This window comes from Pseudochaenichthys georgianus, chromosome 22 (genome assembly GCF_902827115.2).
Source record: "Pseudochaenichthys georgianus chromosome 22, fPseGeo1.2, whole genome shotgun sequence".
Classification (NCBI taxonomy): domain Eukaryota; kingdom Metazoa; phylum Chordata; class Actinopteri; order Perciformes; family Channichthyidae; genus Pseudochaenichthys; species Pseudochaenichthys georgianus.
Genome location: NC_047524.1, coordinates 13172888 through 13195687, shown reverse-complemented (window position 1 = coordinate 13195687; position 22800 = coordinate 13172888). Strand labels below are relative to the sequence as shown.

General features: G+C 42.9%; 1 protein-coding gene across 1 annotated transcript; it reads left to right on the top strand.

Annotated features, from left to right (window-relative positions):
- Nucleotides 1–17134: 17134 nt before the first annotated feature.
- nt5e (5'-nucleotidase, ecto (CD73)) lies at nt 17135–22704 on the top strand. The gene is made up of 9 exons (XM_034111071.2): nt 17135–17512; nt 17651–17873; nt 18043–18231; nt 18781–18978; nt 19226–19380; nt 19654–19762; nt 19850–19999; nt 20327–20527; nt 21425–22704. The coding sequence occupies exons 1-9, from the start codon at nt 17174–17176 to the stop codon at nt 21580–21582; spliced, it is 1722 nt and encodes a 573-aa protein (XP_033966962.1). The 5' UTR covers nt 17135–17173; the 3' UTR covers nt 21583–22704.
- Nucleotides 22705–22800: the final 96 nt, after the last annotated feature.

The window sequence follows — 22800 nt, the reverse complement described above, 5'->3', positions numbered from 1 at the left end:
AAATATCAGTTTCTGTATATCACTTCCTTGGATATCAGGAAGATGAGACAAGTAATTGGGCAAATCAGCCAATACCTCAGTATTGCTTAGTCTTGCCCCCTGTGGTGTTGCACTGCGCATCACCAACTCATCCTCATCCTCATTTGAGCTCACCTTTGAAACTGAAGCCATAGGAGAGACGGTTGTCTCCACCTGGTGAGCTTTAGAAGACTCACTTTGGTCTTCCCTGGTGCAGTACTTCTTTAGCATGTTGATATGACACACTCTGGTAGGACGTCTGCGGTCAGGTGTTTGAATGACGTAGTTTGTTTCACCGAGCTTCTTATCTACAACATAAGGACCAGCAAATTTAGTAGACAGAGAAGAACCAGGTACAGGCAATAGAACCAACACCTTGTCACCTGGCTGAAACAAGCGCGCTACCGCCTTCTGGTCGTAGCGTTTCTTCATGTTCCCCTGGGTAGAGGTCAAAGCTTCCCTAGCCAAGGAGCAAGCATGATGTAGACGATCCTTAAGTTTGGCGACATACTCCGGGATACTGCAAACTGTTTTCGTGGGTAGGTAAGTCTGGGGTACCCTGTACATTTCTCACCACCGAGCTAACTATTGTTTAGACACACTAGGTAAGTGGATTGTTGCCACCCCTGTATATTGTTTTGTCAAATTCTTTGTAGTTTGTTAGTGAGGGTTTTTGTTTGAGTTTGGTTTCAAAGGATAGTTGTAGAGATAGGCCTGGTTTTGTTATGCTTGTTTCTTTTGTTTGGCACAATCCTTTGACTCCTCCTCACCAACAGAGTGTTTCTGTTTAATTGTATGTTATGATGGGTTACAAGGAATAAACCTTTTGTCAACGTTTACTCTGACTCTCTCATAATTATTGGTTGTACGTTATTGTCTCCAGGTCCCCTAGACCTTAGTGGGGACGTAACACATAGTGATCGTCTTCTCAATAGAACATCTTTGATAACGGCGTGGTGTTGTTGCAGGAAGTCCCGACGGAGAATACTTTTGCTGTAGTACAGGGGTGCACATAACTGGTACGCAGGTTATGGCGTAATCTGAAATGCGTACCGTCACTTGTGTCACAAAGCGCATTTGCTTACCGACGTACTTGTGAAGCTTTTCCAGAAGGCGGTTAGATCACCGGACGACAGAGTCGGTCTCCGTGTGCACAGATAGGGCTGCTGTTAACGTCGGTCTGTACAACGGACTTGTGCCAAAACTACGCCAACCGGCTGCGGAGGGAGACTCCCCCCCCCCCCCTTCACTGGAGAACTGCGCTAAAACAGCTGATCACAACGTTCACACTCTGTGGTCACGAAGTACTCCACTAGCCGCCGCCCCCCCCCTCTGTCGACTTTTCTGAAGTACTCCCCCGTTGATAGAAGTCAACACGTAATGAATTAAGACCCCACGGTTTGATGATTGATAGGTGTGTGGGTTGTCTTTCATTTTGACATGCAGAAAAATGTTATAATAAACATAGATACTGTATGTTAAATGGATATATCCGCCTTCTTTCATTTATCTTTCCATTCCCACAACAATATACATAAATAAATGGCATATTTTGGACATAGTTCGAATGGTGATTAATCATGATTAATTAATTTTTAAGCTGTGATTACCTGATTAAAAATTGTAATTGTTTGACAGCCCTAAAAAAAACGTAAACAATTAAAGGTAACATTTAGTGAAAACTTGTGGTTCAGATAATGTGTTTTATAGGGCTGTCAGTCGATTAAAATATTTAATCGCGATTAATCGCATGATTGTCCATAGTTAATCGCGATTCATCGCAAATTAATCGCACATTTTTTATCTGTTCTAAATGTACCTTAGAGGAATATTTTTCAAGTTTTTAATACTCTTATCAACATATGAGTGGACAAATATGCTTTATGCTAATGTTTATTATCATTTGAACAATGATAAATATTCTCATGAATATTATACACAACAACCTCTGAACATTACAAATATTCGCCTCAATTCAACCTGGAACCTCTCTCATACAATACAAATGGTGTGTGTGTGTGTGTGTGTGTGTGTGTGTGTGTGTGTGTGTGTGTGTGTGTGTGTGTGTGTGTGTGTGTGTGTGTGTGTGTGTGTGTGTGTGTGTGTGTGTGTGTGTGTGTGTGTGTGTGTGTGTGTGTGTGTGTGTGTGTGTGTGTGTGTGTGTGTGTGTGTGTGTGTGTGTGTGTGTGTGTGTGTGTGTGTGTGTGTGTGTGTGTGTGTGTGTGTGTGTGTGTGTGTGTGTGTGTGTGTGTGAGATGGATCGTTGGAGCTATGTGCAACTCAAGGCATATGCTCGAACGGGAGCTGCCTGGACGCTGCAATCATGTTACGCACACTATCCGTGCTGAGTGTGCTGACTTTTCGTACAATGTCCCACTGTCTGCTACCTGCATAAAGTCAAGTGCTCGGTGCAGTTGTCGGCGAAATGTCGCTCCTCTGTTTTCATTTAAACAGCTCCTTATATCCGTTAGCGCAGCTAGCTAGCACCAGATGCTAACAACAACAATACACGTAAGGTCTCTCTCGCTCGCTCGGGCCACACATACACACACCCTCCCGGTCCTCCCAATAGCCAGTCGGTGCCTGCCGGTGAGCGTGGAAGTGTGGTCTGCTGCAAGCGGGCAGCAGGAGCGGGGCTGTCAGCATCAGCTTGTAGATGGTATTTTAAACTCGATGCGCTCTGAAACTACGGGGCGGCCGAGGAAAAAAATATGTATGCGTTAATCGTGTTAAAATAATTAGTGGCGTTAAAAAAACGCGTTATTAACTCATTAACTTTTTAACAATAATGTACAATTATCAAATATTTAATAATTTACTAATCTTAAACTGATCAGCTGACGTCGAGCGGATATAAACATCCGGTTCCGGTCCTGGGTGAACTAAACTAAAAATGTTGCTTCATACAATAAAACATACCGTAATCAAACAATATTGTCTTTATACATTGAATTGTCTTGGGCAATCCGCAAACCTCAATCTGCATTGAATGGAAATAAGTACAATGATTAATCCATGTAGTTATATAGAACTTTGGAATAATATGCACATTACCACATTACCTTGCAAAGACCTATATGTAGGCATTCTGTATGACATATATGCAAAAAGACAGATATATGAGCTATATATGAGGCATTATGTAGGAGATGTATGCAAATATATGAACCTGACTTGGCATATATGTGGAAATATATGAGCTATATAAGACACATATATCTCCTATTAATCCACATATATGCACATATATGAACATATATGAACCTGAATATGGCATATATGCAGCATATATTTGCCATATATTGGCATATATGTTCCTATACTTTCTTTCCGTGTGGGCTTAAAGTTGATAAGTTATACAAGCAACCGACTGTTTCTATAACGCCTTTACCTTACAATGTAATGAATATTAAATGAAAAGTTACCCAAAGTATTACACCTAGTTTAATAAACAAATCATAATAATATCTTGAAGTGATAATTAGAGCTTTTCTCATCTTACTTTTATTTGAATTAATCAGATTGTGCTGAACTATAACTTTCCTGTACTGTTTTTATCAGTATTTGGCAGGGAAAAGGCTTTGTTGATGTTGGCATGAATTCATTATAGTTCAAATGAAATCTGTGCTGTGATTAAACCTGACTGTTTCTCACCAAGAAGTTTCCACAGGAGAAAATCAAAGTCAAAAATAGAAATTTGTCACACAGGAAATTTGCATTGCTGCCCCTTACACGCAGTCCAACAAACTATAAACATAATGTTATCCACTTGGTGTCATTAAAGGGAACTAGAAAACAATTGCTCTAGCAGACAGGGGGACAATAGCATCATTTTGACCATTTTGTCTATAAAGAGATTCAATATTTACGGTTTTATTCTGAACAATCTGTGCTGTTGTATTTGCTGTAAAGTGTCTCTACTACTGTAGGCTATTTTTATTATATGTACAGCACTTTGGCTCGACCAAAAATCGTTTATAAATGTGCTATATAAATAAAACTTGATTTGATTTTGATTTGATATTAAAAGAGCATTTGTTGCTCATTAAACTAAAACTAATTAGCAGAAAATGGCTGAGAAAAAATTGCTTTGATGATTCTCTGTGTGTTGGTAACTCTAAGAGAACTATTTCACGTTTTACTATAAGGTTATATAAAAAAAATTATATATATTTGTGCTGCTTTGTGACAGAAATATAAAAACTACTGTGTCTCAACAAACACTTCAGACTCAGTTTACACTGTTACAATTTATTCGATAAATCATGTGCTCTTATCACATATTTTTTGGGGCGATCTTTTAGTTATGACTAATCTATTTCTATCCTTAATCGACAGCTGTAGAGAAATTTACCAAATGGGGCAAAGCGTAATCAGGGCAGATCCCTTGTTGTTATGAGAGCCAACCCTCCCTCTCCACCTATCCAAACCATCGCTGTAGGGATGGCTGCTTCTAACCACAGCTTCCATATGTTTAAGGGATGAGACACGGGAGAAATGACAGAGCTGAGCAGCTAGATCAGTCATGTTTGTAACCTGGATCTCATGTGTCTTGTGTGTACTTCTGTGTCCCAGAAGGAAGTCTGCATATAAACAGCAGCAAAAAGCATTACATCTGTTTACAGAGACCATTTGATGTGTGTTATAATAGCAAGAGCTGACAACCAACCAGGCTGTGCATTGAAATGCTTCACCAAAACAAGAGCAGATTGTTTTTTTCAAATTTCAGAGAAGGTAATCTAGTGAATTTAGAACAGGCTAAAACTTTGTTTTCTCAAGTGACTTACACTTCCCTATATTGAGTATATAATTCTTCTACAATATTTGCTCATTGTAGGAGAACATGAATACATAGTACAGTTAGGGAACCTAAGATTTAACCAAGAATTTGACAAATATATATTAAAAAAATACACATTAAGTTTAACTGACACACTGCAAAATATATACAGTGTTAAAAGTGTACCTCTAAAACATAGATTAACAATGGTATTCTATATATGTTTGGATACAACTACTGCCGTGATGCCACACTATGTAAAGGGCAGATGAGGTGGTTTGGCACCGAAACAAATAAAACTTTGAAAAAGGACGTTGAAGGACCACGGGAGAAAAAAAGCAAGGCAAGGCAAGTTTATTTACAGCACCTTTCAACACAAGGCAATTCAAGGTGCTTTACAAAAATGAAAGACATTCAGACAAAGGCATTTAATAATAGTCATTAAAAAGAAAAGATAACAAAAGAAACATTAAAAGACATTAATAAAAAGTACATGAATAAAAAGTTACAGTGCAGTTTAAGATATGAATAGTTCACACAGAAGTTCCATTTTACTGATGCCTTTCTTTAAGGTTTCTCCGAACATGAGCTGTGTACGCTTGTATGGCACATATGTCCCGAGCAGCATACACAGAGAAAACCAGCCAGGGCAAAGTCCCCAGACACTGATTCCCTGGGGTTACTAGCCCCAAATGTTCATGAACCAAAAACGAAACACAACCGCTCAGTTTAAATTAAAAGCAGCGGCAAAAAGAAAAGTCTTCAGCCTGGATTTAAAAGTAGTAAGTAGGGGAAAAATGTTATTTACTGACAAAGTTTGAAACAAAATACGAAACATAAACATTGGAATACCAGTAAAACTATAATAAACTGAAGAAAAATAACCCAAAGCTAATCAAATCTGCTTCCTCACATAAAGTTATTTATTTTTTGTACTCTGAATGGCATTTTACCTTCTCAGCCTCACCTACCTGGAACACATATCTGTCAGTACGGGGTGAGTTCAACCGAGCAAATGTCCAAATCACACACAACAATGACCCTACAATCAACAGAAGATCTTCATGTTACTGCTGACACTTTTAGTGTGTGCACCCATCCCTAACTAGGCAGCACACTGAAGCACAATATAATGTCACTTACTGCAGATTATTTTACCTATCTTCTTACATCTTGTGCCCAGCTGCTAAGAGAACATAATCAGGCGCTACTCAGATCTACCTCATCCAAAAAACAAAACAAAACAAATCCCATGAAGCCATAAAACAAACACACTAAATAAGATTGTGTCATTTACACACCTAATTGATAATGCTGTATTAACTCAACTGAAACATTGGACTGTAATTAACAACTAGAAAATGCATTTCCTGCAGGAAATGCGTGCGAATGCTGTAAACTGTGAATATTTGTGGCTGAATTTAGCTGAAAATGCAGAAAAAGCAGAATATGTTATTAGTTGAATGGTCTCTGTAGCTGCTTTTAGCTACAAAAACCAAGTAAGTGTGTTGCTGCACTTAGCGGAGAAATGCAGAAAAGTGAAATGATTTGAATCAAAATTGTTACAGTTCAAATGCATTACAATGACTTTGTTGAAAACTTGAAAGTGAAATGTTAAACTGGGAGAGTAGGAAAAATAGTGAAGAAGCTTAATATTTTAAAGAAAAGGTTTAAAAAAAGGTATAAACAACAACATGTGTAGCCTCAATGTCCTGAAATAGCTGAATAATGTAATAGTTGAATGGTTTCTGTAGCTGAAAGTAGGCTGAAGGAGTTAAATATCAGATGTAAGCAGGAGTGAATGAATGTGTAAGAAGAGAAAAGAAAGTAAAAAGGCTTGGGAAAGCAGCAGAATATTTTGACTGCAAACTTTTCGACTAAAACCATACATCACCAATAATGTATAACATGTGGAACATGTTGAAGTCAGTATGAAGTCTGAATAGTTTGATATTTGAATGGTTTCTGTAGCTGAAAGTATGCTGAAGTTATTTTAGCCAAAGTATTGGCTAAAATAAGGGGAAGAATAAAGATTCGAAGAACTATAGCGGAATGCTATAAATAGCATTCACACTAATTAAGCAGACACAAAACCACTCTTAATTTAGTGAAACAGGGCCTAATTAAAATGGAGAGAAGCAACCTTTTCATAAAGCAGTGTAAAAAGTAGTTAAAACAAGTTCTCTGCTATCAAATGTAAAGAGAAAGTGCAATCGTCATTTTATTCCTGAAATCTGTTTAAAAGGGTCTTGGAAACTACTACTACACATGTATAACAAAGTTGTTTAAAGCCTTTTGATGCTGGGGCGAGACTTGTGAAATGTAATAAATGGTCCCTTGAGTCAGTATCGGTTTTAGTCTGAAGACTCCACTTTTTAATTGAAAAAAGTTTGATGTTGTGGAGTTAAAAATAAGTGTGCTTACCAGACCTCTGTAGCCAGCTCTACTCATCTGCTTGAATCTCAAACAAAATGTCAGCAGTCAAGTTGCATTATGGGTAATGTAGGCATCAGGTGCTGACTAGGAAGAAAAATGCATAGAATAGAAAAAGATTAAATCTATGTTTTTGCTGCATCCATTTCTATTCATTTTTTAGATTGTCAATGCAGAGTACAAATCATAGGAGTGCAATATATAAAGCGGTATTTCTTTAAATGCTTCTACAAATACATTCTTTAAAAGACAATACAATATCATAATTATTTTCTAAACTCAAATATATTTTACTGTCGTTGTACTACTTGAGTTACAGTTAAATGTAATGGAGCGAGCCTATCTTTGACTTCAGTATAGGATCTGTGTACTTCCTCCACCACTGTGTGTAGTAGGATTACAATGAGAGGCTCAGAAATAGGACACATGTTGAGGAGCAGCACCCGTCCCCCTGCAGTGTGTCCCAGCCTGGTCTGATGGCATATGGTGCCTTCTGCTCCGCCAATCAGACCTCAAAGGCCCCCTGCTAAAAAATGCATCTGGAGAGATATGGGCTACTATTTACAACTATAGGCTCTGTGGGCTTTTAACTTTCGAGATCCAGTGATCATCTAAAGGAGCTGGAGGCACCATGGAACTGTGTCACATTTTGGAGAATGTGTGCCCCATTTTTGGGAGATGCTCTCTGCAAATATTGTGTGGGTCTCTCAAGTAAAAGGCTGCTTGCTTAGAGCATGTCAGCCCACAGCTTCCAGGAAGTAGTGGGAGGAGTGTATACCTAAATGCACTATATAGAGCAGAATTATATTCCCTGGAGGAATACATGGAAGAGGAAATAAGCTAAGTGGTGAAGATGACTAATTAGTAACAGGCTTGTTTTACTGTGGTCAGTCCATTTTGGCTTTAGAGGAAGAGGATGAGTCCATTTGGAGACTGCATGGTCAGATGGGAGACTGACTGCAGGCAGGCAAGAGTTTATTGCACTTATAAGAGCTGGAACTGGTCCACATGTTGAGGAGGGGGAAAAAGGAAGCGTAGCATTGATTTATTAAGCCCTGACAATGATGCTGCAGTGATACCATTGTGTCAGTCACTGGTGTTTAGTTGCATAACGCGTAATTCTCTCTAAGCATTCACCGCATGCAGCTGAAGTATCACAGATGGCCTCATTTTAACATTTAAAGGAAGATTACCCAGAGGTATACAGTAAATGGCAAACATTGTAATTGACCTGCTCCTCCGTGATATGAGAAGAATAGGACTTGTTTATGTGAGCTTCAGATTGATTTACTGCTTCCTGAAGGTAAAAGTTGTGTGTGTGTGTGTGTGTGTGTGTGTGTGTGTGTGTGTGTGTGTGTGTGTGTGTGTGTGTGTGTGTGTGTGTGTGTGTGTGTGTGTGTGTGTGTGTGTGTGTGTGTGTGTGTGTGTGTGTGTGTGTGTGTGTGTGTGTGTGTGTGTGTGTGTGTGTGTGTGTGTGTGTGTGTGTGTGTGTGTGTGTGTGTGTGTGTGTGTGTGTGTGTGTGTGTGTGTGTGTGCGTGCGTGCGTACACTGTACGTGTTATGTTTGTGTGCAGAAAGACACGGAGGGCGATAGCGAGAGGAGACCCACACGCTCGGTGAGTGTGAAAAGGAGAGGTTATAGAACAGGGCAGGCATGAGGTGGAAGTTAGACACAATCATCAATGACATTCCTCACCCTGTCAGCAATATGTAAAAGAAAAGTCTGGTGATAATGTTAGAGAAACATAAATTATCAGTATAAACATATAAATCTTAGAAATGCAGGGTAGACTTCACAGCTTGTGTTTCATTTAAAGAACAGTGTGAATGAGAGTACAACAAAAATAGATGATTTATTGGAGAAATACTTCTCACCTTACTTCACAAAAATACTTAGAAGTAACCCACTGTATCAAAGCTGCTTGCCAGATGAAAGGAGGAGGACTAAACAGGAGAAAGAAGACAGGGGAATTTATCATTCCTCAAAGGTTTAGGAACCTATAGGTTACTTACGTAACCCCAGTGTCAGAGTAACATGAAGTGAGATGTCTCACTATGGGATGCGCCTCATCGCGGAGCAAACAGAAGCATCAATCTCATTACGCCAATCCTGATTGGCCGGTGATTCTTGACGTCAACGTCAGGGGAAATCACCCCCTATAAGTAGCCTGCGCCACGACGCATGCGTCATTCAAAATAAGCACCTCTTCTCGCTTCACCATAGCAAGGAGGGCCGTCTGGTGAGACATCTCACTTCATGTTACTCTGAGTACTGGGGTTACGTAAGTAACCTATAGTTCTCATTCATAACACTCCGTTCGATGTCTCACTATGGGATATTGTAGCTCCCGTATTGCCAGACGAGCTTATCTCGAAGATCACCGATCAACCAGAATTTAACAGGTAGAGTCCCGACTCAACAAGGTGCCCAGCACTGCTCGGGCCACGCTTGGAGCGGAGACGTCCAGCCTGTAAAAGCAGACAACAGTGAGCGGCGAAGACCCGCTTGCCGCTGCACAGATGTCTTGGATGGGAGACATCCTGGACAGAGCCCAGGATGCAGCCAGACCCTGATTTGAAAGAGCTCGCGGACCCGAAGGTGCCTGCAAACTCTGACTCACACGGGTCTCAAAGCAATAGCCTCCACACGACAGTGGGAGAACCGTTGCTTAGTAACCGGCTTGCCCCCCTTTAAGGGTTAGCCCAGGACACCAGGAGTTGGTCATTATGACAAACACCCCTGATCTGTCCATACAGGTGCGTAAGCACAAACTGGACACAGCAAATCCCGCTGCTGTTCCCCGTAGGGACCCAGCGGCTGAGGAAATGTCACAATATCCATTGGGTACATGTACAGACAGTGCATGAAAACATTACTGGCTCGCCTGGCGGAAGTCAGGGTCAGTAACCGCACTATGTTAGAGAGACCTGGTGTAGGAATCACCCTATGAGGGAGTCTCACTATATTCAGGTTGTACCACCCACGGGCCAGGCCCATAAGGCCAAGCGCTCTGGGTGTGGGTGAAAAATCTCACCCCCCGCCTGGGACAGTATGCCCCTGTGTAGTGGGAGCTGCCATGGCTGCCCGCACAGCAGCTGATAAATCTCCGCCAGCCAGTACATAGCTGGCCAGTGCGGAGCTATCAAAATAAGTGTGTGGCGTTGTTCCCTCACTCTTGCCAGAGTCTGGGGAATCAAAGCCAAGGGTGGGAACGCGTACAGAAGGCCCGAAGGCCAAACGTGTGCGAGTGCGTCCACGCCTAACGGTGCGTTTAGGTCGCGCATCGAAAAGAACAGCTGACACTGAGCATTTTCTCTTGATGCGAACAGATCCACCGTGGCTCTGCCATAATGCACCCACAGCTGGCTCACAATCCTTGGATGTAAAGTCCAGTCTGCATAAAGTGGTGTACCTCTGGACAGCAGATCTGCCCCGAGGTTCGACACACCCGGTACGTGCGTCGCTCTCAGGGAGAGGAGACGCCCGCTGCTCCATAGGATCAGTTTGCGTGCCAGCATGTGTAACTGGAGAGAACGCAAACCCCCCTGGCGGTTTATATACGATATTGTCGTCGTATTGTCTGTCCTCTGAGAAAAGGCAGGAAGTGCTTTAGGGTGAGGCACACCGCTAAAAGCTCCAGGTAATTTATGTGTGCCCGCTGGAGGTCTCTACTCCAGAGACCCCTCGCCGAGCGGCCTTCATAAATACCTCCCCAACCTGTCCGACATGCGTCTGTGGTGACCACCCTCCGTGAAAGGACAGCACCCATAGGCACGCCCCGTACTAGAAAAGTCGGGTGCAGCCAGTGGCGCAGTGCCGTTACGCATTTCACAGTAACCATTACCCTCCGCGCGCCATGACGCGCGGGGTTTAGTTTTAAGGCGGCTACCCAGCGCTGAAACTCCCTCATGTGTAAGCGTCCTAGTCGTACGACCAGGATGGCTGACGCCATGAGCCCCATCAACCGCAGGCATGTTCTGAAGAGAACATGTTTGCGACGCTGGAATAAAGCGAGACAAGCTCTGAAAGCTTTCACTCTTTCCGCTGACAGGCGAGCTGAAAAGGGCACCGAGTTCAGGTGTAACCCTAGGAAGAGTATAGTCTGCGCTGGGCACAACATGCTCTTCTCTGTATTTATTATGAACCCCAGGTTGAGCAGGTGCTTTACGAGAACATTTGTCTGCGTAATAGCCTCGTGCTCCGACTGCGAGAAGCAGCCAGTCGTCCAGGTAGGTCGCCAAGCGAATACCCTGTTGTCTTAACGGGGCTATCGCGGCTTCCGTACATCGTACAAACACTCTTGGACTGAGAGACAGGCCGAAGGGAAGTACTCTGTATTCGTAACAGATCCCCTGAAATGCGAATCTCAGATATTTCCTGTGTGGATAATATACTGGGACGTGGAAATACGCATCTTTCAGGTCGACTGATGTAAACCAATCATCTTGTCGCACGAGACGCAGCTGTGTGAGTGAGCATTCTGAATTTATATCTTTTTAGATATCTGTTCAGAACCCTCAAATCCAGTATTGGCCGGATTCCGTTCCGTCCTCGTTTGGGGACGAGGAAGTACTTGGAATAAAAACCACTCTGACTCTGCTCGGCAGGTACAACAGATATAGCTCTCTTTTCTAGAAGTGAGAGGATCTCTCTCTCTAGAATATGGGCTGACTCTCCTCGGGCTTGTGAATACAAAATGCCCGAGAAACGAGGGGGGGTGACAGCGAATTGGAGCCTGTAACCCTGTGTTACTGTCTTGAAAACCCAAGCAGATGTTGCGAGCATCTTCCACTGTATCCTTAGAGCCAGCGGAGATGTCACCTCTCTTGCCCTCTGAGACTCTGTTTGTTGTGTCATGGGGCCCTCTAGTGTCTGAACACGGTGGTACCCCATTTCAACAGTCCCCACCGTTACTGCGCACGCAGGTGGCGGTGGCTTCACGGACCCGTCAATAATCAGTCCTTTGAGAGATGCCGTAGCTGCTCTTGAAAGGGAAAGGATTGACGGGCCGCTCTTTACAGCTCTAGCCGGCACTGCGTGCGCACGTGGCGGTCGTGCCCTTAAAGCCCCAACCGGCACTGCGCATGCGCGTGGCGGTGGTGCCTTCACAGACCCGTTTATTATCCGCCTTTTGAGAGAGGCCGTAGCTGCTCTCAAAAGGGGATTTATGGTTAACGGACTGTTTATTGTCTTTCTTTTCATTTTTTTGAGCTGCGCCCTTGGCCGAGGCCTGGATGCGTCAGCGAAAAATTGTTTATTTAAACAATAATGATGTGACATGTGTTTTGTGCGGACTTGAGGATGGCGTTGAGGCATCTCTCGAGGCAGCGGGAACACAATTCGAGCCGGAGAAGGAACTTCCAGCTCTGTCACAGAGGGGAGAAGGAGGGGCTGTCATGCCGCTCGCTTCTTCCTCCTTGATTGCTGGCCGAAATTCTGGGTTGGCTGCGCCTGGGCTGCGGCCGGGACCGGAGATTTTCTAGACCAACTCGCCCTCGTCTCCTGCCTGGGCTGGGGACTCGGGGCGGACTGCGACCTCTGCTGATCTGGTACTCTAGATCCAGGGTTCGGAGCAGCTTGGGCGAAGGGTCGCTGTTGCGGAGGCGGCGGCTGGACCCTTCGAGGGAGACAGAGGTGGAGGGCCTCGTCTTCCTTCTTTTTCGACTCTCACCTCCTCTGCATGGAAGCGAGAGCGGAGCCGAAAATTCCCTCGGGAACGATGGGCATATCCAGCACATCTTCTTTTTCCTGGTCTGGGAGGTTGGTGAGGTTGAGCCATCTAGCTCTTTCCTGCACCACCATGATCCCCATCACTTTGCCCGTGGCCTGGACGGCGCAGCGTTGGACACGGAGACAAATGTCTGTGACCGCTGCTATCTCGTCCAGAGTGGCCGGTCCAGAATCGCTCGACAGATCCTCACAGAGCTCCGCTTGGTACGCGGTTAGCATCGAGGAAACATTCAGAGCTCTGGCGGACAATGCTGCAGCCTTGTAGGCCCGTTCCGTCATGGTCGACTGGAATCGGTCTGTTTTTGCTGGCAGTGTGGGGTTCCTGCTCGGTGACGGGCCCATCCTCGGTAGGAGGTGGGCTGCCACCAGCGGTTCCATAGGCGGTATGTGGAGCAGGCCGAGCCTCTCCATACCGTCACAGTCAAGGGAGGAGGCACCCTGGATTGGGGCCTTGTTGCTAAAGGGTCGGTCTCTCCACGAGACCGACACCTCATCCAACATCTCCGGGAAGACCGGGAGGAGTTGCCTCTTCGTCCTCGTTGTTTGGAAAAACTGTTTTCCTTCATAACGGGACCTGGAGGTCTCCTTGGCCACTTCGGGCCATGGGATGTCTAGTCTGGCCGCAGCACATTGACACACGGCTTGTAGGTCCATGCTGAGACAGGGCGAAGCTGGTGTGCTATCGCTCCAGGCTTTGCAGCCTGAGCTGGTGACATGAAGACGTCGTCTTCCTGCTCGTCCGAATCAGACAGGAGGAACTCAGAGGCATCCTCTTCGTCCTCCATGTAATTTAATTCCAGGACATCCTCCGCGGGTGAAACCATGGTGAGGTCCAGCCGGGAGCCCCAGCTTGGTATAGCGTGGGGTCCCGTTCCCGCGTCCTTTGCCGCCACCGGGGCCCGGCCTGATATGGCGCGCGAAACCGGTTCCGCGGCTGCCGCGGTTGATGGGCCCCAGGCCGTGAAGGCGAGGGGCTCAGTCTCTGCGGCGGACGCCCCCGTGTCTTGATTGCCAGCCGGCCAACCAGTGGACATGAGGGGATCCTGTCCCGACAGGCTAGCTTGTCGTGCTAACCGTCGGCGAAGGCTCTTTATGGTGAGGCGGGCACAATGCCCGCACGAGCCGGGGTCGTCGATAGCCTCCTGGGCGTGTTCCAGCCCGAGGCAGGACGAGCAGACCTGGTGTGAGTCTGTGCCTGCTATCTTCAACCCGCAGTCGCAGAACCGAGCCTTCGAGTCCCTGACTCCTCTGGTGTGAGGGAGAGAGGCGTCCATGGAGAGGACCCGCTCTTAACAGGTATGTCGAAAAAAGTGTCCCAAACTGTCCTTTATCCGGAGAAAAAGGTAGTGTGGGTCTTTTCCTCTCAAAGAATATTACCTGGTGTGGCAATATTCTTTTTTAAATCCTTTTATCCTCCGGGGAAGAAAAAAGAATAAAAAACGTCCTCGCTACCGTGGTGTCGGCAGTGAGGGAAAAAAGCACAAGCTAGCAACTGGTGTGTTGCTAACAGAGATGGGGTCGTTACTAAAAAAAAGTAATATATTACATATTACATATTACTTTAAAAAAAAGTAATATATTACACTACTTCGTTACTCTCTACATAAAGTAATTCGTTACTTTACTCGTTACTTTACTCGCAGGGCCGGCCCGCCCCTCCCTGCAGGCAGATCACGCAGACTGCTAAAGTTTCAAATGTTCTCTTTAGTTCAGTTTCCATTGTCGCATAAGACTGATCCAGATAGCTCCTGAATGTTTTCCTATCTGACCGTGGCTGTCCTCTGTCTCCTGCTATCTGTATATTTTGCGCAGTCTATCTCTGCTCACGCTGTTGCGTCAGCGTGTTCTCCTGCATGCTGGCCATGTGTTGCACTGGAGCCAGACACGCAAAGACTTCAGCCGAGCACGTACGAACTACGCATGCGTGAGTGGCAATAACTCTCCTTACCAGCAGGCGGCGGTAGTGTGTATTCGTCATTCAAAACAGGCAACAACCGGAAAACAGAGAAGAAGAACAGACTCCGTGTGTGATATAAACACACAACAAATAGCTGTGCGTTAGCTCCACCTTAGCATGTGTTCTTTGCAGGTGTTTGTTGAGGTTTGATTATGACTGATTTTAGAAAGTAACGAAGTAACGCGTGTCGGGGCAATGTTAGTAACTGTAGTGTGATTACTGAATTCTAAAAGTAATGCGTTACACTACTCCGTTACCGACAAAGTAATATTATTACAGTAACGCGTTACTTTGTAACGCGTTACACCCAACTCTGGTTGCTAACTTGCAAGTCAAAATCTTACCTTACTTCCAGAGGAAGAAATCGGCGAGGTTGACTATGGTACTTCTTCTGAAAGAGAATAGGGTAGCCGGCTAACGCCCGTCGACCGAAAATTAGCTTGGGTTCAGTCTGTGGACTGTTAAGCTAGCCCGGCTACCGTTCGAGGTGTGCTCTGAAGCGAGAAGAGGTGTTTGAATGACGCATGCGTCGTGGCGCAGGCTACTTATAGGGGGTGATTTCCCCTGACGTTGACGTCAAGAATCACCGGCCAATCAGGATTGGCGTAATGAGATTGATGCTTCTGTTTGCTCCGCGATGAGGCGCATCCCATAGTGAGACATCGAACGGAGTGTTATGAATGAGAACTATTATTACTGTGTGTTTATGCTTAAGTTTCACAAATATGCCATCTGTCTAACTATGTCAGCTCCTATGTTAAACTGCACCAAATGAAACCTTTATTTGTTTCGTCGACTGTTGTACGCCCAACTCTGGAAGCTGTTGCATATCTGTGAAGGGTTATCATTAAACTGGAAGAGAAGGTAAAACCACACAAAAAAATAATAGGGATTTAACTTACCCAAGTTATAAACCATTTTCAGGATAGATAATAAATCAGACAAGTGTAGGTATTTGAACCCTTGCTGCAAACTAAATGAACTGTATATCTTCATGTTTCATGCATGTATACAAGGCTCAGTTCATTTATGATAGCTGTGTGTCTGCTGCTATAAAGTTTTAGCACAGATAAACTGGCTGGTTCTCTTGCAGCCTCTCAGTGAACACTTGGGGCTATTAACTCAGCCTTCCTGCAAAGGCCAATGAGATTTGCTCGTGATTTAACGCATAAACCTTTGTTGATGCATGCAACATTGTTCATGCTTGGGTAAGTCCTTTCATTTTTTAAACCCCTAATGTTTTTTTAAATTTTAGTGTCAAGTTGTATGTGTGTGAGGTTGCTATATGAAGGCTCAAAACTATTTATATTTGTTTCTCACTTTGTCTCTGACAAGACATTTTCTGCTGCAGCTCCTTTACCAGAAACTAGTGATAAATGCTCACTAGTAAATCAGTTTAAGAAAGAAAAAAAAGGAGAAAAGTATTGTTGTCATTCCAACAGTTGCAATGGAAAATATATAAATAAAAGCTGCTACAAATAAAAAAATTATTCTTCAAGGCCAATGAAACCTATCGAATTGTTCCCAAAATACAAGATTTTAATCATTTAATTAAATTCGTGTCGGCTTCCATACATTCATTATGTACAGTTCACAGTGGTGGTATTTTTGTGGATATTTTAACCATTATCCTACAGTATTCTGGGTTATATATATTTTAAATATTTGATTTATGATAAAAAAAATATTGGCGGTCAACAGAGTCAGAGTCTCTCCACCAAGTGGTGCTGCTGAGTGAGGAGCACTGAGAGCAGGCTGATCAGTGAGTTCACTTTTACTCCAAAGAGAAGTGTGTGAGTTCCGTCATTCATAAAGGAAACAATAGGGAGTACTAGCCTACCTAATAAATGTCAGATAGTGAAAAGTTGAAAAGAGAACCAATATGTTGTCTGACCGATTATAATGATGGAAAGTCTTAGCATATTTATTCTAAATTTGAAATCCTATTACAGCCAAGAGACATCTGCAACATATAAAGGGTAAAGGCTGTGTTTTTTTAAACACACAAAAGTTGTCCCATATGTCCCTAAAAAACGGCATCCCAAAAGTTGTTGTGCATGAAGTTTATAAGCTGACCTTTACTGCAGACGCTTTTACTTTATACTTTATTTATATTTTTCTATTCGGGAATGATGTGACCCCGACTGTATCCCTTCTTTGCTTTGACACATCCTTCTTGAGGGGAAAAGCCCACGCCTTGTTTCGAGTGCTTTACATTCTCGGTCACTGTTGCGTGTTTACGCACAACGGCACGATGAGCGTCTGGACGTCTCGGTGCGCTCTCCTGACCTCGCTCTGCATCTTTCTAAACTGTTCGGGCACAGCGTCGACTTTCGAGGTGACACTGCTTCACACTAACGACAACCATGCCCGGATTGAGGAGACCAGCGTTGACTCGGGGAAGTGTTCACCCAGGGGTCCATGTTTCGCTGGGGTCGCCAGGAGGTTCACTAAAGTGTCGGAGATCCGGAAAAAGGAGAAGAATGTTTTGTTCCTGGATGCTGGAGACCAGTTTCAGGGGACTGTCTGGTTCAACTACTATAAAGGCGCCGAAGCAGCTCACTTCATGAACAAACTCGGTTATGATGCCATGGTAAATAAATACTCTTTACATTGGGAATTTTACATAAAACACAACAGCTGAAATGTTGTTTTGGGCGTTATACTAAGACATTGCATTAACAATCACTGGATTCCATCAGCTAATGCAATCCTGTTTTTCTATATTAAGGCTTTTGGAAATCATGAGTTTGACAATGGAGTGGAAGGTCTGATCAAGCCCTTCCTCCAAAATGTAAATTGCTCTATGGTGAGTGCAAACATAAAAACAGACCAGACCCTGGCCTCAAAACTCAGCAGCTACTACCAGCCCTACACTGTCATAAATGTGGGCTTAGAGAAAGTGGCTGTGGTTGGCTACACCACTGCAGAGACTCCCTTCCTATCCATGCCAGGTAAAAAGAATAACCTGCAGTTTGATTGATGAAGTGTTGAATGTGTTTTTGGCACATTGTTGCATGCAGCAGTTCATGTTTGTCCAGTATGTGCATGAAGCTCAGACCACAGTAGATGTACAACAGAGGTTTCTTAATTAATTCCCCCCCCCCCCCCCCCCTGTGTTAGGCCAACATCTTACATTTGAGGATGAGGTGAAGGCACTTCAGGTTCAGGTCGATAAGCTGGAAACCTTGGGCTGTAATAAGATCATCGCCCTGGGCCACTCTGGCTTTGCCATGGATCAAGAAATCGCCAAACGTGTGAGAGGGATTGATGTCGTTATCGGGGGACACACCAACACATTCCTCTATACTGGTACTTGTTTTCCTATTTTATTTCATTCGGGTCTGATCTAGTGGCAACAAAATCTTCTTTCTTATATCTTTAAAACCTGTTAATTAAATCTTTATCCAGATTTAAGAAGATTTTTACAATGATTTTTTTTAAATATTGATTTTTAAACAAGGGATTTTAACCAAATGAACAATTATAGATATAAGATGTCTGGAAAAACAAGCTGAATGGAAATTAGCCTTTAGCTTGTCCTCTGGGAAGCCTTGATTTTTAACGTGAAAATGTTTGGTGTTTTACCAGTTGTTCTCAATGTTTTGTAGAGAAAGAGAGAATTATAATCTGGCCCCAGGTAAAAACATCCTTAACAATGAACAATTAAGTATTCCTAAAAAGGAAGCTGACTGTGTTTAACTGTTTTTTGTACCTGTATTTTTGTTCAATTTAGCTGCAGTTTCAGTCTTAGCACATGTAGATACAACAATAGGGAAAAAACCACCAGATCAAAATGCATGGTTTTGCCTTCACTGCAACGGGAAGTGAGAAACGGTGCTCTGCAAACTGTCTTTGCAGGAAAAACCCCATCCACTGAAGTGCCAGCAGGTCCGTACCCTTTCATGGTGAGATCCAATGATGGGAGGAACGTGCCGGTGGTGCAGGCCTTTGCCTTTGGGAAGTACCTCGGATACCTAAAAGTTACCTTTGACCAGGCTGGGAATGTGGTAAAAGCAGTCGGGAACCCCATCCTAATGGACAGCAGCATTCCTCAAGGTAGACTGCAATTACAGTCATTAAAACGGGCCCATGCTTGAATTTTCAACCATTCCCCAAAAAACAAAACAAAGATTTGACTTGCCATGTCGATATGTGTCCAAGTGAAGCTATAATTAACGTTGGCATAATGTTGATACTTACTGTGATGTTTACACAGCTTTTAAAATGGAAGCTTTAACTACTACTTGCACATTTTTAAATCTAATCATTTGAACAAGCTTTATTCGTCTTGTTGCTTTCTCAGACCCAGATATCCTCGCTGACATTGAAGAGTGGAAGAAAAACTTGGCTCAGTATTCCTCCCAGTACGTCGGACAGACCTTAGTCTACCTCAATGGGACGTTTGAAGAGTGTCGATTTCGGGAGTGTAACCTTGGAAACCTGATCTGTGATGCTATGGTAATTATCACAGGCAAACATTACCTTCATTTGTTGATTCATTTACAGAATACAGGTCACTCATTTCTGCTAAATGTGAACCAGTATTTGTAACCATTCTCAGATCCTGCGTCTGCATGTTCAGCATTAGGTGGGAATTTGTGGAATTTAAAGGGCCTGCAGGGGTTTTGGGAGCAGACTGACCCCTTAGGCACATTACAACAGGAGATTCACTTTTCCCAGGAGGCGGAGTTTGACTTCTGTATAACATGTTTACCATTTTTGGATTGACAGATTTATCACAACATAAAATATTCAAGTGAGCTTCAGTGGAATCATGTGGGCATTTGTATGCTGAATAGCGGTGCCGTACGGACAGCTATAGACGAGCACTACAAAAATGGTACTTTCTTTCAACACAAGTTCTTCATTACAAAGGCTGCAGTTGTAGTTACTTTTAAAATGTACCAGTATTTTCCCTAACTTTAAGGTTCCATAACAATGGAGGAAATCCTCACCGTCTTACCATTCGGAGGGACCTTTGACTTGGTCAAGATAAAGGGATCCACAGTGAAGAAGGCCTTTGAGCACTCCATTCACAGATATGGAAGCATGTCTGGAGAATTTCTTCAAGTCTCAGGTTTGTCTTCCGGTTCCTTTATGCTCCTCCACCTGTTTCCCCTGGAGTCCTCTTGAATCATTTTAACTTTTACATCCTCATTTACATTATTTAGCATTAATAGAATAATTTGACATTTTGGTAAATTAACTTATTGGCTTCCCTAACAACAGTTGGATGATTGATTCCACTCATGTTATTCTTATCTAATAGACTGCAAAGTCACCAGTGGACAAATGTCTTTAGCTTTGGACAGAGCCAGCTGTTTCAACATATCCCGTTGTTAATAGCTCTGAGGAAAACGGAAACTATACATAACATTTCCTTATCTTCTCTTGGACATTGCAGGCATTCATGTTCAGTATGACCTTTCCAAACCAGTGAACCAGCGAGTGGTGTCCTTGTCCATGCTCTGCACTGAGTGCCGTGTTCCCAAATATGAACCGGTCGACCCCGAGAAGACGTACACTGTGGTGATGCCTTCTTACATAGTGGGCGGAGGCGATGGCTTTACCATGATCAAGGACGAGTTACTGAAACATAACACAGGTAAGAATGTTTATAAGTTGGTAATGTAATCTGAATGGAGGATTTGGAGCATTAAATCAAAATAAAATATCAGTGTGTTTTGATGATGTGTGGTTAAGGGGAGTTACAGAAGTGAATCTAAAATGAACTCCCACCACTTTCAGGTGCCTGTGAAACATTTTAAGAATGGAGAACTGATTAAAAGGTGTTATAATAAGCCTTATTTTACCTCTGAACTTTCACTGTTTTACTGCAATGAGCTGGTTATCTGGTTCAGATTTCTCAAACTGTGCTTGTCCCTGTCAAAATTCAAATGTCTGAGAAAAAACAGAGAAATGTCTGCGACTAAACATTTGAGATGATGTTTTTGAACAGCCTGAACTGTGGGCTATTTGGTGTTGAGTACTTTTTAGCAAATGTTGGTGTGCTGGTGTTAGCATTAGCTCTAACACAACTGTGCTTCAATACAGTCCTCACAGAGCCGTTAGCTTTAGCTCTTGTTTGTGAGCTGATTTTCCTTCTGTGCTATAGAAACAATTAATAATATGATTTACATTTCATACTACCCACTCATTGGACAATTAAATGTCTAACTCACTTGAAATGACTGCAGCTGTCCTCCTAAGCAAGGCACTGCAGGGTGCAGTTTGTCTTTCAGTGATCACGTGTTAGGAGAGAGTCCCTGTTCACTCATTTTTAGAAGTCCCCCCTTGGTATACTTATTTAAACTCACTCTGGTAGGGAATGTGTTATCTAAATTGGATGCATTTAATTGCTGTGCAGCTGTTTCTCATAGCATTGTAAAAATAGAGAACAGGAGGCTTTAAGCTGGGACAGCAAGGATATACTTTTATGTGGAACACTTCATAAAATAACAACCAAATACCAAGAAAGTCGTAACTTTGCTGCCTCTTGCAGGTGACATGGACATTTCTGTATTTTCCAAATACATCTCGGACATGAAGCTCGTGTACCCTGCAGTGGAAGGCCGGATCACGTTCAGGAACTCGGCTTTCGTAGCAGCACACAGCATGGGTTTGTTGCTGCTGGGTTTATGTCTGTCTCTGACCCGCTGATAGCTTTGAACTCTTAAACGGCCTGTAAATTCCTCTGGGATTTTGCCTTTCAATTCGCTTGCCTTCAAGGACAGCTAGAATACAACAAGATTGAAGACAAAGCCTCAGTGTAGTTTCATACAGTGATTTAAACAACTGATTTGAAGGGCTTAGGATGACAAGAGTTGCCAATAACAGCATCTTTCGTGCATGTGTGCAAGATGTTACAGCTGAAGAAGAATGAAGAACCTAAATATACATTTGGAATATATGTAAAGGATATTAATAATACTGTTAATTTAAACATGCATGCAAGTTAGATTTAGTTTAGTCAAGTGTCCAACTTTGTATTGAGTTAACAAATAAAGGGAAAGCTGTCTAGCTGCTATATATCTGCCATGAATAGAGATGGAGGGAACTCAGCCAAAGCCTGAAGTATTAATGCACTGAATGTGAATATTGTTTGATCTCGTGTAGCTTAAGACTGTCTTCAATCCTAAACTCAGATTCATTACCTTATGGCTGCCACATGTGCCTGCTCATCTTATCTCATAATAATAATAACAACAATATTGCTACAAAAGCATGGGCATCTTCAAGTTGGATGAACAAATATATTGCTAGAGTAGTTATATTGTAGATATGATCCGTAAATAAGCCATGAATTTGCTTCTTCTAATGAACATTACCTTTTTGAAGCTCTCCTTCTATGCACTTGTTCACATGTTTTTCTTTGCCGAGAACCACACCCCCGAGCTGATGGGATCAAATACTTTGTTCCAAACACTGATGCTCTTCTGGTTTTGTCATTGCATCCCGTGTTGCCAGCAGTCATCTTTATAAAGTACTTTTATAAGCCTTTTAGAATATATTTAAAAAGGGAAATAGAAGGCCCTTCTCAGGTATTCTTTTTTTGCTTTTTATCTAAAAAATTAATTGTATTTATCAAAATGAGTCATGAATTTTTTTCTAAAATATTATTGCTGCTGTTAATGAGTCTGTACATTATTCATGTAATCTAAGTTGACAAAAAGCATTCAAATAGTTTTTATATAAGTATGTATTGAATTGTGTTTTTTAAATGTTTCAAATAAACAATTTGCAAGAATATTCGAAAATATTATTTTTTTTCAATTGTCTGGCAGATTTTGTAAAACGGATATCACAGTGAACAATTTGCAAGAGGTGTTTTAGACTATAATGTAAGCGGTGAAAGACAATGACACAGTGTGCTAATAA

Coding starts and splice junctions, on each gene's coding strand:
- nt5e (XM_034111071.2), top strand. CDS start 17,174: ATGAGCGTCTGGACGTCTCGGTGCGCTCTCCTGACCTCGCTCTGCATC. Junction 18,979..19,225: donor GGACAGCAGCATTCCTCAAG/GTAGACTGCAAT, acceptor TTGCTTTCTCAG/ACCCAGATATCCTCGCTGAC. Junction 19,763..19,849: donor AGACGAGCACTACAAAAATG/GTACTTTCTTTC, acceptor CCTAACTTTAAG/GTTCCATAACAATGGAGGAA.